The sequence below is a fragment of the Mustela putorius genome, unplaced genomic scaffold, assembly GCF_011764305.1.
Source record: "Mustela putorius furo isolate JIRA1106 unplaced genomic scaffold, ASM1176430v1.1 tig00001075_pilon_pilon_pilon, whole genome shotgun sequence".
NCBI classification, from domain to species: Eukaryota; Metazoa; Chordata; class Mammalia; order Carnivora; family Mustelidae; genus Mustela; species Mustela putorius.
Genome location: NW_025421560.1, coordinates 390,678 through 407,196, shown reverse-complemented (window position 1 = coordinate 407,196; position 16,519 = coordinate 390,678). Strand labels below are relative to the sequence as shown.

Below are 16,519 nucleotides of genomic sequence, written 5' to 3'. Positions count from 1 at the left end.
CTGACCCGGACCAGGGTTCCGACAGAACCACTCTCTGTTCATTGAGCTCTGATGGACATGAAGTGGTGTCACGCCAGTTCCCAGATGAGAAAATGGCAGGAGACAATGTACTCAGGATCCCATGGCTAGGAAGGGTGGGGGGTGGGACTGGCGATCTCTATCCAGGGCTTCTGGAAGTCAGTCTCGCCATACTTTCTACTCCCAAAAGGACAGCCTTTGCCAGCCTAAACTTTATTTGGTGATGAGCTGGACCTAGACTGAGGAAAGGGTGAGACTTTGACTGAATATCTAAGAAATATTAATTGGTAAAAATGGAGTCTAGCATCTATAGCGCAGTAAGACTTACAATTTTGTTTCTTTCACAATTTTTAAAGGTCAAATAAAAGAACAAAAGGTTTTTTTTTTTTTGGTAAAATTTATTTTTATTTCTTATCATATATGATACTTACCCTGGCCAGATAAGTATATTGTTGTAGCCTACATCTCCTTATTTCTCTGGGGGAATATGGGGGAAAGGTTATAATAAATTTATATTTTAAAAGATTTTATTTACTTGAGAGAGAGAGAGCACATAAGTGGGTAGGGAGATGGAGGGAGAAGCAGACTCCCCGCTGAACAGGGAGCCCAATGGTGGGCTCTTCCCGGGACCCTGGGTTCATGACCTGAGCAGAAGGCAACCACTCACCTGACTGAGCCACCCAGGTGCCCCAATATAATAAATATATTTTACTCAATAAGGTACCGTGGTATAAAAAGGAAGATTCCCTGAGATTATGTAGTAAATAATAAAATAGTTTAAGATTCAGATCTCCATATTTACAGTCTAGAACATTATACATGAACTTTTCTGTTGTCTTACTGTGTATTAGAAATGTTCAAATAAAATGATGATTGAGAAAGAAACATCACTTTTGTGTCTTCACCAATTTAAAAAAATTCTGGCCTATTGGAGAGATTTTATATAGTATTTGTATAATTCTGAGACATAGAGGACTGAGAACAAGCTCAGATTTGGGGATAACAGAGGTGGTAGGAAGTGAGAACATCAGTAAATGACAGAAGTTGACCTACTAAAGGTCAGAGATAAGATGCTTCCTAATTCTCATTTGTAATATTATATCTCAACATGAAATTTGCTTGTATCTTTAATGTGTTTCTAATGTAAAAGTAACATGCTCCTATTTTTAATATAAGAATAACATGCAGATTTTAAAGTGAACTTATGTAGACTTGCTAAGGTGTAGGTGTGTGGGCTTAGGGGTTTTGGTCAACACTGACTCGGCCCTGTGCTGCTTCCACACCTCCACTGGTCAGCATTATTCTGCATGCTGGTGTCCATCCATATCCTCATCCCTCAAAATTCATTGATTTGGTTTTAAAATAGGTTAAATTTAGAAAATGTCCTACCAGCAGTGGAACTTGTGATATGTGACCAGGTCTAACGGGCTGTTGATGGGCAGGTAGACTCGAGTGAGTTAAATACTTATAATATAACTTACTTAAACCAGCAGATCTTTTGTACAGAAGCGAAGTTCCTTTTTATTTCTAAATACGTAGTTATATCGTGACTAAATTATTAGTTTTTTCAGAAAAACTATTCAACCTGGTTTTGAGGAACAGTGTATCTCATACTGAGCTAATACCTTTTCAAGGACATTAAGAACGCTGAGCTTGCTCTGTTCGAACTGAGCCGAGTAATTACCTTGGAACCAGATCGTCCAGAGGTATTTGAACAGCGAGCAGAAGTGAGTGTGGTTTTCTTTTTCCCTCTGTCATTATTGGACTAGAATCTCGGAATTTTTTTTCCCCTTTATCTTATTACTTGTAAATTTTAAAGCTCCCTGATACCTATTGTGTTTTCCTCCATAGGTACTGAATGCCTTTAAACATGGTTGAAATTACTAGAAACTATGGGCTGGGTGGTACTCCCAATTTAACGCTTAATAGTAATATTTAGTATAAAAATATGTGGTTATGACATGTGCCACTGTCAGTGTTCACTGAAAAATATATCACACATCATGTTTGCCATGTGTATATATGACGTATTTTAGCAAAACTCTATGACAGTATGGTCAAAATGAAATTCATAACCACTGGAAGTGTGCACTTATGTGTGTGAGCGTGCATGTGCGTGTGTTTGTTTACGCTTACATATACTTCTTGTGAGATGTGCATAGAGACGTAGATAGGTAAGGGTGACCACAGCCGGTCTTTGAGGGAACTTAGGACTTGAAGGGGAGACAGAGGTAACGCGGTGAAGATACCAGGTAACATTGGTGACAGGAGACACGAAGAGGAGGTGCTTCTTCAGGGACAGAAAGGCGTACCTGTGGGGGCCTGGGGGAGTGCTGGCAGGGGCAGGTGTGGGTGTGTCTGCAGAGGCCTCGTGAGCAGGTGCCGCTAGAGCCAATGAGAGCCCTGGTCTTTGGGGACAAGGTGGAGAATGGGGTGTGGAGACGTATTCCTTTTAATGTTTTTAAATGAAATGTGTTCATCTTACCGTTTGCGTAATTAATAGTCAACTACAGGATTTCATTTTACTGTTCATTTAACCATACTAAGGGCTTTAGAATTTGCTAATGTATCCAGTCAGGAGAAGACGTAGTCATCTGACCTTATGGGATTCCATAGTTCAACTAAAGGAAAAATGACATTAACCCCCCACCCCCCCACCTCCGCCTTTTAGGGAAAGAAAACTCAGAACTAAAGAAAAAAACTAAATGTTTTAGTAATTTAAAAACTGTGTTTTTGGTGTTTGTATTCGCAAAGTTAGAGTCTCTACAGTTCCATTTCTTGAAGTGAATTTTATGTTTTATTGGGAATTTGGGTTTCTGAATAAAAATCTTTCTCAATTAATGATATAGTTCATTATCTCTTTTCTATTTTGGATTGCAACCATAAGGGTTAAGTGATTGTAATTTGTTTGTTACTGCACGAGAACCTTGTTGGTATTTAAGGTGAGCATTTGGTGGCCAATTTGGTGATATTTGCTGTGGGGAGGGGGTGCTGATGCTTTTTCCCTCCATTACTCTGATGTTACATTAAAATATTATGTTAAAGCAAGAACTTAAGTGTGCATAGAAAGATTTATATAGTAGCTTTAGAAGATTTGTGTGCCAAATAAAAAGCTAGTTGTGTACCCAAAAATAATATCAGTAATCCAAAAAGTAATTTTTGGTGATCTTAAATATATATAATAATATTCCCCTTCTCTGGCATTACTGGGCAATAACATCAGTACTGAGTGATTTTTGCAGCTTATTATAGTATATCATTTATTTATGTCAGAAATCATTTAATGAGAGTGCTTTCTCTTTCCTACTTGCTGAAAGTCTATATTTAATGAACATAATTTAACCTTTTTTTAGTTACTCGGGTCATTATTATGCATGTTAATTATTATGCTGGAGTGTGATAATTCATTTATATACCTAGGAATTAATAAACTAGGTAGGGATGTTCTTCCTTCCAAAATATAACCCCCGACTGCTATGCTTTTTGAATTCTCAGCTATATATTCTTTAATTCACTTCTTTCCCTTTTCTGAGCTGCCATTCTTGCCACTGTTGATGTGCCTTCCTGAATCCTGTCTCTTTTGCCGGCCCTAAGTTCCTGCAGAGTAGGAAGCCACCTAGTAGAACCTGATGGAAATGACCTGTATCACTGTATCATGAGAACAAAATTCAGCCTAATTTCAGGACATTCGCTCAGGGTGAAATGCTTGAGCTTGAATGCATGAGTACTGATACCCATTTTGGATCTTCTTATGTCTTATTGCTGTACTTTTGCATTCTGAACTGTCTTCTCTGTTGTCATTGTCACCTGCACGAGCTCATTGCTGGATCACAAGGGCTTCCCAAGCAAGCTTGCTCTGTAGATGGTGACCAATGAGCTGGGAGTTAACAGAAAGGGGCTCTTGGAATCTTAGATGGTCCGCCAGCACTTTCTACCACAGAGGGCAGGGCGAAGGCCATGGGGAACTCCACTCTGTGTCCAACAATTTCTCTGCTTTTAGTAGTTCAAAGTTATCTTTCAGATTAACCTTGAAATGCTAAATTTTGTTTTGAAAGGGGGTGAGGAAAGAAAATTCCCAATTCAAAAAAAGCAACATCTGTTGTAACCCAGAATGTGAAACCGTGACAAAGCAATTTACGTGGTTAGTTCATCAGCCTCCCCCTCGGCTAGACAGACTAGGGGCCTGTTGACTTTGAACCTTGCTGTGTAGTCTGTGGAGTCAGGTTCCTTGTGGGCCAAGAAAGTAATCCTGTGAGTGGAGTGTGGTGAAGTGGAATTGAGAAGTCAGACGCATTGGCAGTTTTGGGGTTGATCCCTGGAAGGTTTCGTCCCTAATCACTTTTTGGATTTATAGATTCTGTCCCCTCTGGGACGAATTAATGAAGCAGTGAACGATCTCACCAAAGCTATCCAGCTTCAGCCCTCAGCACGGCTGTACAGACACCGGGGGACACTGTACTTCATATCAGAGGCAAGTTGTTTTGACCTGGACACATTCCCTTTTGTGGTGATAAAGACTGGACTTTTCCATTTACTTCCAAAAGCCGCTATTTAGTAGATTTGGGTTTGGGGCTTTATAATAACATGTTTGTGATACAAGACAGTTAAAAAAGCACTTTCTTTAGCTGAAATTGAACCGAGTAGAGAAATGTTAAGTACCAAGAGCACACATTTTCTTGCTTGAGCTGTCAGCAGTAAGTAATTCTAGACTCGGAGGGATGAAAAGAAAGAAGAGAAGAGAAATTTGGTTCATTGACTATACTTCCGCTTTTTCTGCAAATGTCAGCATAGAGAAACAGATGTTCATGTTTTTGACGTGATTATTAAGCTGAAAAGCACAGTTTGAATTTCCTTGGGTATCACACCCAAGAGCCTTAACCAAAACCAATGTGGGTTCCCAGACTGGAGCTTCTCTGTGAAAGTGGCCAGATCTGGCAAGGTTCTCTTTTATCATCATAATGATATTTATGGTTGTCACAATTAGTAAATAGTGGGTTTACATCATTTTAGTAACAATTCCCTGTTGCCCAAGAAAATAGGTTTGAAAAATTCTCAGCATAACACATTTTAAGGTTGACCTATGGCATAATTATTGTACAAGTGTCCAGTGTAATAAGGTGTTAGTACCAGAAACGATAAGTTGTCAAGTTTCTCTAACAGATTATAACCTTAATACTATTTTTTACAAATAATCTTTTTTGTAGTTGAGACAGTCTATTTTTTTAATTTTTTTATAAAGATTTTATTTATTAAATTTGACACAGAGAGAGAGAGATCACAAGTAGGCAGGCAGGGGGGCAGGGAGAAGCAGGCTCCTGGCTGAGCAGAGAGCCCGATGCAGGGCTCGATCCCAGGACCCTGGGATCATGACCTGAGCCAAAGGCAGAGGCTTAACCCACTGAGCCACCCAGGCACCCCGAGAGAAGTCTATTTAAATTAAACGCTTGGGGGGTTTTCCCCTTCAGTTTCCTAAGGAGATCAACTATTTCAACAAAGAGGATAAGAATTCAATGGATATTTGTGGATATGAAATGTTCCCTTTAAAGCCAAAAAGGGCACAGAATGAATTGTTTTTTTTTTTTTTCTTCTCGACCAGTCAGAAGTAAGAAATGTCTGAATGTCTAATGAATACTACTTTATTTTTTCCCCCACTCTCCTTTTTGTAGGACTATGCAACAGCCCACGAAGACTTTCAGCAGTCCTTAGAACTGAACAAAAACCAGCCTATAGCTATGCTATACAAAGGTCTAACTTTCTTTCACAGAGGACTTTTGAAGGTGAAAGTGTTGTATACTGTGTATACAGTATCATGATTCTGCTTTTCTCTGCGGGTGGGAGGATCTTAGTGGGTTTCATTTGGTGTGTTTTAAAAATGACAACTCATGTGTCTATCTAATCGGTTTATTTTAGGAAGGAGTTGGATTCTACATACTTATTGAGCTCCTACTGTGTGGAAGGTACTTGGAGGAAGGTGCAGGCGGAGAAAGGATAAAGGGTTAGTGAGAGGGAGAAAGAATTCATCACACTTGACACTGAGGAAGGATACAGTTTACAAAGTTTTCTTCCACATATAATTTATCATTTGGTAGAGACACTAAAAAAAAAGTGGCATGAACAAAGAAAGTGCTTTGGTAACAGAGATCAGATTCACTGAAACTGCAGCATTAGAGAAGGTTCCAGAGAACAAGTACACCTTGTCCTGGGCCTTGCAGGTGGAGCGGACTAGGGGCAGCAGCTGCTTCAGGCAGAGAGGAGAGTACAAGCGCTGGCACAGAGCGTGGAGGCGGCCAGGCTGTGGTGTAGCGCATAGTCAGGCTTGAGCACAGTCTGCTGAGCGGGCCCGTGGGCCAAGGGGAGGCCCTCAGCTGTCTCCAGTGCTATATGCAGAGCACCTTGACTTTAATTCGTAGGCCCAGAGGAGCTACAAATCTAGATTTGGGGGAAAGCATATCACCGAGACCCCATCTGCCACTTAGGAAGGGGGTTCTGACACGCCAGTGGCTGGAGAGGTTAGGGACAGAGGGCCATGGGGAGACATTGGCAGTGTTCTGGGGGCTGCAGGAGCAGGTCTGGAGACAGTTTTCCAGCAAGCACGTTGCTGCTGCCGCTTGGAGACCGCTATTAGCTGGGACGGGGTTGAGGGAAGCAGGAAAGGGGTCATCCAAGCCGACTGACATATGGGGTGACGACGTCCCTTCCAACCTGTCTCTGCCTCCTGCCCTTGGTCGGTCCCTGAGGGTGCTGAGGACCTATTGTGCAGCAGCCTGGCCTTGGGGCAGACACCCGGCTAGGAGCCGAGAGTGGAGCTCTGGTCCTCACAGGGAGGACCATCTCTGGTCCTCGGTGCCCATGGCCCGCACAAGGTCAGAGCTCTAATGCAGGTCCCATCCCCGTCTGATTGAAAACCGGCTGGCCCGAAAGTCAGCCTCTGCAGGCGAGAAACACTTCCCGCTAACCAGGAGCTCAACAGAGTCTTCCCAGACGGGTTGTTCGTCACCGGAGCATTGAGAGTTGTGTAGAAGTTCAATAGCGCCTGGCAGGAAGGACACACATTTGATTGTGGAAAGTAGTTCCTCGGGGGTCGTGCGCAGACTCTTGGAGGGCAGGGACGGCTTACCTTCCCAAAGGCCTCTGTTGTAAACCCTCAGTGTTGTGGGCTGTGCCTGTCCCATAGAAGGTGCTCAGTAAGTCCGAGAGGAATAAATGATCTCAAGGACAGAGCCTTGGACTTGAAGCTGGAAGGCCTTGGCTCAAGCGTCCACCCTGCATCCTGTGAACTCTGCCACTGGCCACAGGACTTCAGCTTTTCAGCCCCACCCCCTCCGTCTGTGGCGGAGAGAGGATTCTGCCCCCCACCTCTGGAAGGGCTTGCGGGGGGATTCAGTAAAATCGTGTGTGTGCAGGGGCTGTGAGCATGGATCAGGTCTCTGTGATGACAGATTTTGTTTCATTTCATCTCAGTTTCACGGACTCTAGAAAGATAATTCCCATCCGCTAAAACCCAAACTGGAGGGGACTGCATGCAGGTTTCCTTTCCTTCTGTCCTTCCTGCGAGTCTGTGGAGGGTGGTCCGCACCCAGGCTCTTCCTGTCTTGCCCGGGTTCAGACCCGCGGTTGTAGGCACTGAGAGCAGGTATTTGAAATGTGCTTTGCGCAGCTGCCAGATGGGCTTTTCCAGCTTCTTTTGTATCTGCCCGCTATTCCTCTTACGTTCTCTCAGTTGCCTTAAATTAAAAAGTTCACAATCACAATACTATAGTTGAAGTCTCTGCCTCAAATATCTCATGGAGGAGAACAAGATTGGAAATGCAAAAAAATACCAGCAATCAGTACTGAGAGGTAAAAAAAATATTCTTTGAAGTGAGCAAATGCAAACAGAGAATTTCACCGTAGACTCTAAAGCTGGTTTAGGAACGCTGGTAGGGAGGGCTCTTTGTGTTACTTTGAAATGAGAATCTTTCCGAAAAGAGCCGTAACAGAGATGCTAACTGCACATCGGACAAGGGCTGACACTCAGTTTGGTTTATTCCAAATCCATGGGATAAGAACCCAGACCTTGTACTTCTGTTCCACGAGCACTAGAAGCCCCTCAGTGAACCGGTCTCGCCAAATGATTTGGTGCTTTCTCCTCCTCACTGTGCTCATAAACACAATATCAGCGTGTGGAATAGATGGGAACTTTTCCTTTGCATTTTTCTAGATCTGCTGTCGAGGTGGTCAGAAAGTTTACGTATTATCTCATTCATCCCAGCGGCATCCCCGTGAAGTGTAGAAGGAGCATAGGGTGTCCCAGTTACACAGATTGGAAAACTGAGTCAGTGGTGACATGCCTTCATTAAATTAACGAACTTAGTTTAGCTCTCTTTAGTTTCTCTTGTTAACCGTAGAGACAACATATTACACGGACCCATGAATTGGAGCTATCCTTGTATCCTAAAGCTGGTCTCTTTAGGCCAAATCAATTTAGAAATTAATTAAGTGGGTGATGTGTTTATTTACTTTACGGTATAATACATTAGAAATCTTTTAGGCGATATTCCATGACAAATATCACAACTGTCCGATCAGGTAGATATAGCAGACGTTTTGGATTTCCCTGGGGAAAACACAGTGAAGACTTTTATCTGTGGTGTAAAGATACTTCAAACATTGTGTATCTTGAGCTCCTGTTTTTGGGTCAGCCTTCACTTAGAGAGTCCCGGAAGACTGTTCTCTTTGTTGCAATAAATGCGGGACGCGTGAGGGACTACTGCCCGCTGCCAGCCAAGACGGTGGCAGATGAAGGTGGCGGCGCTCCCGCTGGCGGTGCAGATCAACTCACAGCCAGTCCGTGTGCTTAGACATTGACTCATTCGAACGTAGTGTCTTTGTTCCCAGTGGCTTCAGATCTTGATTCTGCTATGTCCCCTCTTTGGCAGAATGAGGTAGAGAGCTGTGCAGTGATTAGACAGGAACCCCGAAACCAAAGACTCTTAAAAGCTGAAGAGAAATCAGACTTTGAAGAACTGTGGCGTCCCAGCATGCTGTAAGTGCAGTGGGCAGCAGATGTCTCCTGGGCATCTCTCCTAGACGTCCACAAACACCCCAGACTCGGCACACCCCGGCTGGACTCCTGACCTCCTCCCACCCCCGCCCCGCCCCGCTCCGCCCGCAGCTGTCCCCCCTACTTCCTTATGTTCGTTCACGCTCTCACCTTCTACCCAGGCTCCCCAGCTTTGAACTTCTCCCCTTCCTTCTCCCTCATTCCCCATATCCACAGCCAGCAGATTCTTTGTTGGCTTTTAAGAATATTTCCGGAGTTTGACCCTCCTTTTCTGTCTTCAGGGACACAGTCTCAGTTTGAGCTTCCATGATCTCCTGCGTGGACCTCTGTAGTCACCTCCTCGTGGGGCTCCGCTCCCTTCCCTGTCCAACCCGTCTGCCCTGTCGTGGCTCGTGGCATTTTCTCTAAAGAGTCAGTTTGGTGAGGTCCCACAGCCACTCACAGCCCCCAGTTCTCACCACTGGCAGGTGATGTCCCGACTGTGGAGCATGGCAGAGGTCCTTCTCCCCACCCCCACCGCCCCGGCCCCAGCTCCCCACACCAGCCTGTGCCCCATCTTTTCCCTCTCCTCCACTCCTGCCTTCCCCGCCACTGCTGAGCACCCTGCCACTGCACCACTGTCCCCCCTGTCCACGATGCCCTCTTTTTTCTTTACCAAACTCCTCCTCCCCGATCCAGCTCAGTCGCCACTTCCTCCATGAAACCTCTCCTGGTGTCCCCGTCTCAGTTAGTTCTTCCTTTCTCTTTATTCCCCGAGACTTTGACTCATATCTCTATCGTAGCTCTTAGTTTGTATTCTAATAACCTGGTTAAGTAATTGGCTTTCTAACTAGACTGAGTTCTTCGAGGCCAGAGAGAATGACTTGCTCGTCTTTGTGTCCTCTACCCCCTCACACTGCCCCTGGCACATAGTAGGCGCTCAATACATGTTTGTTGAATTTAAAATATAGTTGTAATGCTCCCAAAAGATCCAAGAAAAGGCCAGGGCCAGAAGTCTAATGAGGAGTAGTCTTCATTTCAGAAGTGATAAAATTTATCCGTTCTCATCCTTCTACCAAACAGAACACGTTCGGTGGGACTCCTTAAAGAGTAGGTGGTTGTCCCCATCGTGGCCTTAGAAGAATTTGGAAGCCAGCCTCTCTGACCCTGCTCCCCCTACAGAGAAAATCAGGAAGCAGGGAATGGGTGATTTTTGGAAAAGAATTAGGATTATGTGTCTATGAAATCATTAAATATTTATTGAGTGCCTACCATGTGCAAGGCATACGACATCTCTCGTAGTTTTTTTGCTATGAATTATCTAATTAGTTGTGAAATACACAGACATTTTAGCCTTTCTCTTCAAAGCCATTAGAGATCATGATAACTTTGTAGCCACTGACTTAAGTAAGACACGTCTTTTCCTTGGGAAATGTGTGAAATGTCTTTATAATTTTTTATTACAGTAGTCAAGTCATAATGGAAAGTACACTGAATACAGTTTAAGACTATTATCGTGAAGCAGAACGGTATATTTCATTAACAGTTTCCAGAGGTTTCCACAGTGGCCAGTTGCACTGTGTGTCCCAGGGGCTCCTCCCTAGAGCACAGCACCTGTGCTCCCTTCTCCACTGCCGGCAGGAGCTATGCCCCAGATGCCCCCAACTCAAGGCTTCTGTTTGATTTGTTTTTGCTCTTTCTTTTTCCTGTAGATCATGGGAATCCTCCTGATTCCCAGTCAGTCTGGGAGCCCTGTTGCTTTTTTTATGAACAACGTCAGGCTGGGCTTACTTTTTTGTCTCTTTTGTTGGTTCATTTTAAGGGCTGCTGGTTACAGTCACTTAAGACTATACTTCACACAGTTAGCAAGCTGACTTTCATTTCGCAAGGCCTTTATTAATTAAAGAAATGATTTTGACACAAGGGTGATATCATTAGTAATCAAAGCCCTAATGAAAAAGGTAGTAAGAAGCCATTTTCCCATCTGGAAGGGAGATATTTCTACGGCTCTGTTATTATTCATAGCAATGCCTTTGTTTACTGTTGAAATTAAGTCCTCCTGCCTCATACTCTCTACCTGTCTTTTTTTTGAAGTCCTCGTATTTAAAAAAATCACTCTGAGACCATGTGTACTATATTTTTAAGTCCTTTAGTGATTTAAGTGAAACTCGACTTCAACAATTATGCCGATGACATAATTTTCTATGTCCTTTTTTCAGGAAGCTATTGAATCCTTCAAAGAAGCCTTGAAGCAGAAAGTTGATTTTATTGATGCATATAAAAGTCTGGGACAGGCCTATAGGTAAGAAAAGCAATAGTAGTCGGGATAGGAGGTAGGGCGTACAGTGGGGGGGACAAGAGAGCCTCACATCGTAGTGATATTTTAAAAGACATTCCATTTCTTAACCAAAAGAGATTGTCATTCTGAATCACATAAGCACTTACAAGCTTGTTGAGACGTTCTCTGTAATACAGAAAGAACTGTGTCAGAGGATATCATAATACATATTGTTACCCCTTCCCCTCTTTTATTTCTTTATTGTGAACTTTTTTTTTTTTTATTAACATAGAATGTATTATTTGCCCCAGGGGTACAGGTCTGTGAATCGTCAGGCTTACACACTTCACAGCAGTCACCATAGCACATATCCTCCCCAGTGTCCATCACCCAACCATCCTCTCCATAATATTATTACCTCTTTAAACAACTTCTCTTCATATATATTGGTCTAGAAAATGTTAGTTCTTCGAGGGTGGTCGTTTTGAATAGTGGCCTTATACGTTGTTGAGTCACAGATGCTGCTGCTGCTTTCTAGGCAATAAGGAAGCTGGATTCCCACATCACTGTGATTGTTTGAAGATCCTAGATGGAAGGCTGGAAAATGATGCTGCATCCCTATCACTAACAGGATAGATTATGAGATAGTTATGACGCATCTCTATCAGGACTGAGAAGTTGTGCCTAGACTCTGGCATCCGATTCCATGCATTACCCTGACCAGTATTGACTTTCAAACATTTTTACACTCTGACCTGAAAAGGATATTGTGTGGCGTGAAAGAAGGGGCTCGGGATTCGGGAGTCAAGAGGTGTGGTTCCAGTTCTAGCTGGCCCATGTTATACTTGGATGTCCTTGATTTCCCTGAGTTTCGGGGTTCTCCCTTGCAAGCTACTGTAAAAGTTAGAAAAGACACAGTGACAGAGGTCCAGGGTCAAATCCAAGAGCTTATTTATCTGATGACGGCAGCCGGAGAAGCCCTCTTACACTAACTTGAGGAAAGTGTCTTTGGATTTGTTTTGGGTTTAAGTGATAACCTTTATCCTTACTATCCCACAGAATTGCTGGGGACGCACACTGAAAACAGATTTGAAAGCACCCAGAGTAATTAGTAAAATGTAGAAATTTAAGTGAATGTTATATTATTTAAGAACGTTCATTATTAACAGAAAATTGACACATGGAACATTTCGAAGGTGATTTTTTTATTTGTAAACACGTAATACATAAAAGAAGGCTGGTAGTAATCATTTCTATTCTGAAATGACCACAACTCTAAAGTAGACTTTGGTTTTAAATTTTAAATTATGAAACGATTTGCCAGATTTTAAGTGAAGTTAACTTCTGTGACAGAAAAAATAAAATATAAACTTCTGAATTTGATTCAGAATGATGAACCTATATATGATTGTAAACTACATGGTTTTTCCCCCCACAAGGAAGAAGCATGGTTTTATCCAAATACGAAAATTTACACGTGGTTTTTAGGGATTGGAGCTCATGAATTGGGGTAAAGATTTTGAATAGGTGCTTGTCTTTGGGAATCAGTAAGTTCATCCCCCAAAGACTTCCCAGGGCTTTGTGCGTGTCTACAATCTGGTAGCATTTAGGAAAAGTAAGTGGGATGTAGCTGAGCCGTAAAATGGCAAACTGGAGACGGGAACATCCGCATCAAGGTGTGGTCGGGTTCACATGTGGGACCGTAATCCTGAAGCCAGCGTACTCCGTGTGTTCACTGAAATGCTCTGCAATGTGCTCATCACTGTTGCCCAATACCTAGAGAACTGGGCAATTTCGAAGCTGCCACCGAGAGCTTTCAGAAGGCCCTGCTGCTCAACCAGAACCACGTGCAGACCCTGCAGCTCCGGGGGATGATGCTTTATCACCACGGGAGCCTGCAGGAAGCCCTGAAGAACTTCAAGGTGGGCCTCAGTGACAAGCGAAGGACCTTGAGCGGGATGAATGGGGAGGAGGGCCAGGAATCGTGTTTCTGCAGGAACAAAAAGGGAGAAAACCATTGCCACGTCCTATAGACTACTTTAAGAGCGTGTATTTGGTCTGCTTTAGCCTGGAGGGAAAACGTTTCCAACTCGAGACTGAAGGATAAAGCACTTAAAAGTCATGGGCGCCTGTACTGATGCTAATAGAGCCTTTTCTCCTTCCTCGCAGCGGTGCCTGCAGCTGGAGCCCTACAACGAGGTGTGCCAGTACATGAAAGGACTCAGCCATGTTGCCATGGGACAGTTCTATGAAGGCATAAAAGCACAGACTAAAGTCATGCTGAATGATCCTCTCCCGGGCCAGAAGGCTAGCCCGGAGTATCTGAAAGTGAAATATCTCCGAGGTAAGACATGAAATGGCCCAGTCATTGAATTTTAATGCTCAGAGCTGCAGAAATCATATTGCTTGTTTCTCTGAGGATTCGTAGGAGGCATCTGAGTCTTGAAGACACGAGGTACCTTGAACATAGCTCCGCCCTTGGTTAGCAGCCGTACCTGGACTGGATAAGGGCCCCTGTCTTCTGTTTTTTTAAAAAATATTTTTTTATAACATTTTATTTGCTTATTTGCCAGAGAGTGAGGGAGAGAGAGCATGAGCAGGGGGAGGAGTAGGCAGAGGGAGAAGCAGGCTCTCTGCTGAGCAGGGAGCCTGATGTGGGACTCGATCCCAGGACCTCGGGATCATGACCTGGGTGGAAGGTGGATGCTTAACCAACTGAGCCACCCAGGCATCCCTGGGCCCCTGTCTCCTAAAGACTGGCCCAGTACTTTGTCTGCCACTGCCTATATATTTTTTCTTTTTAAAGTGAAAAAGATTTTACTAGAGTCAGAAAAACCTATTCTGAGCTGAAAGTGACAGTCATCTGGGTATCGATGTTTCTCATCACATCTTATCTAGAGACCTAAGAGTCAGAGGAAAGTAACATTTTCTGAGGCTTTTACTGTTAAATGTAAACTTGGCATCTTTGATCTGTCATTCCTTCATTTCACAATTCTCACATACTTTGGAGACATTCATTTGGGATGAGGAAGAAAGCCAATCTTTAAGCTGTCTTTGGTTTGTCAGAGTCTCACCTTTTCTTTGCCATACGTAATGGTAATTTTTTTAGTTGTTGTTTTGTTTCAAATGGATATTTTAACTAAAGTGCAATTAACATTCAGTGTTATGTTTGATTCAGGCACATGATATAATGAGTCAGTAATTCTGTACATTCTCTGTGCTCATCACGATAATTTTTTTATTGTTCACACAGAGCACAAATCTTTACTTCCACTTCTGCTCTTCCCTTTGTCATCATTAACCATCTCCTACCAGTACTGTCCAACTGTAAAAAATTAGTAGCCCTGGAGTTGTAAGTTTCTAGTAGCCACGTGAGAAATGTAAAAGTAAACATGGAGAATTAACTTTAATAATACACTTGATTTGACTTGGTATATGCATAGTATCAGTTTAGCATATAATTAATATGAGAACACTATTCATTAATATCATTAGGTATTTTACATTATTTTTTGTGCCAAGTCTTTGAAACCCGATGTATATCTTATACTTACAGAACATCTTTATATTTACTTCTCAATTTGGTTGTTAAATTTTCATTGGAAATTCTTAATTTGAACTCATGTTTCAAGAAATTTAAAGTTGAAAAAGTAGATTCATATGTGTGAGTTGTACTGAAGTTTTCTAACAATTCACTCAAATATCAATTTTTACATTTAGATTAATTAGATTAAAATTTAAAATGTAAAAAAAATTTTTTTAATGTAATTTCTTGGTCACACTGGCCACGTTTTTTACTTTTTTGTCTTTTTTGAGAGAAAGAGTATGTACACAAGCGTGAGCAGTGGGAGAGGGAGCAGAGGGAAAAGGAGAGAGAATCTCAAGCAAGCTTCACGCCCAGCATGGAACCTGACACAGGGCTCAATCTCACCACCCTGAGATCATGACCTAAGCCAAAATCAGGAGTTGGTTGCTTAACCGACTGAGCCACCCAGACACCCTACACACTGACCATGATTTAAATGTTCACTAGCCAGGTGACTAGGGGCTGCCTGTGATTTCCTCTTGTTTCCTGGTTTAGTAGAACACGTAGACTAAAGGAGGGCCACTCCATATCCTGGCATTTTTCTGCACTGCTTCTCTAGAGATAAGCAGCAACTCGTCGGTTGATGAAATCATATACATAGTTGATTCACATCAATTGACAGAGAACCAGGTTCTGTCTGACACTGAACTTGGATTCTCAGGCTCTGCAACTGGAAAGTGAGAACTTTGGTGCTCTTCATGGAAAGAGGATTAAAACTTAGCCAAAGTGGACCCAGATTGACTGGCTTATGTCTGATCTGGTACTTTGAGTTGCCCTGTATCATATAGTAATAGGGACTTACTACAATTTGGTGTCTCCATTTAGAATTCTTGGAATTCTTGGAATTAATGGTTTGTTACAAAGTATTTGTGTGGCAACCAGCAATAAAAAGATTTCTTTGGCAATATGTGGGTGTGTCAGATCTCGTCTCCTGTCTGCAGAGTATTCTCGATATCTTCACGCGCACCTTGATACTCCTCTTACGGAATATAACATTGACGTGGATCTGCCTGGAAGCTTTAAAGACCACTGGGCTAAAAACCTGCCTTTCCTCCTAGAAGACTACGAGGAGCAGCCAGGGCTGCAGCCCCACATAAAGTAAGTGCTTTAAATGAAAATGACCTTTTTTGCTTTTCAGGCTGAGCTATCAGCTCGTCGTGGTAACTCTTGCTCAGCAAATGGCTTCCCGTCCATGTTTCTCGGGAATTTATCTTTGGATTTGGTATGCCTGTAGATATTTCTTTTAGTTTCCTAGGTACATTGAAACTTAACTTTGGATATCCCCTTTCCTTCTGGCCTGATCTTCCCTGCTAATTTTATGCAACCTTCAAACTTGAAATGTAGTTATTGGCAGTTGTTGATATGCATTACTATGACCACGTTACTTTTCAAACAAACAGATGACTCAAAACCAAAAGTTTGAAATTACAGTGATGGCCGACTACTGCTGCATGATGACTAAAGGGCTGATTATAAAACGATTAGATCTAGGATAGAAATTAATCCCTGGGAGTTGAGCAATGCCTTCAAAATTAAGAAAAATCTGCCAAGATCAATCCCCTTCCTCCCTACAAAGAAAGAAAACAAGGGACAAATTCAGGCTAGAGTGGCGCAT

At 42.7% G+C, this 16,519-nt stretch overlaps 1 protein-coding gene across 13 annotated transcripts in view; it reads left to right on the top strand.

Annotated features, from left to right (window-relative positions):
- TTC13 (tetratricopeptide repeat domain 13) overlaps positions 1-16,519 on the top strand; it is a 75,569-nt gene that overhangs the window by 34,534 nt on the left and 24,516 nt on the right. For 7 of the 13 annotated variants that reach the window (XR_006608746.1, XM_045087238.1, XM_045087230.1 and 4 more), the window contains 7 exons: positions 1,653-1,745; positions 4,373-4,489; positions 5,685-5,795; positions 11,260-11,342; positions 13,099-13,240; positions 13,488-13,662; positions 15,846-16,002. Coding sequence is in view for 12 of the 13 variants with exons in the window: in XM_045087238.1 (XP_044943173.1) it covers positions 1,653-1,745; positions 4,373-4,489; positions 5,685-5,795; positions 11,260-11,342; positions 13,099-13,240; positions 13,488-13,662; positions 15,846-16,002 (878 nt within the window). In the remaining variant the exon portion in view is untranslated. The remainder of the gene's footprint in view (positions 1-1,652; positions 1,746-4,372; positions 4,490-5,684; positions 5,796-11,259; positions 11,343-13,098; positions 13,241-13,487; positions 13,663-15,845; positions 16,003-16,519) is intronic. The other 6 variants (XM_045087235.1, XM_045087232.1, XM_045087231.1 and 3 more) reach the window with 1 other exon arrangement.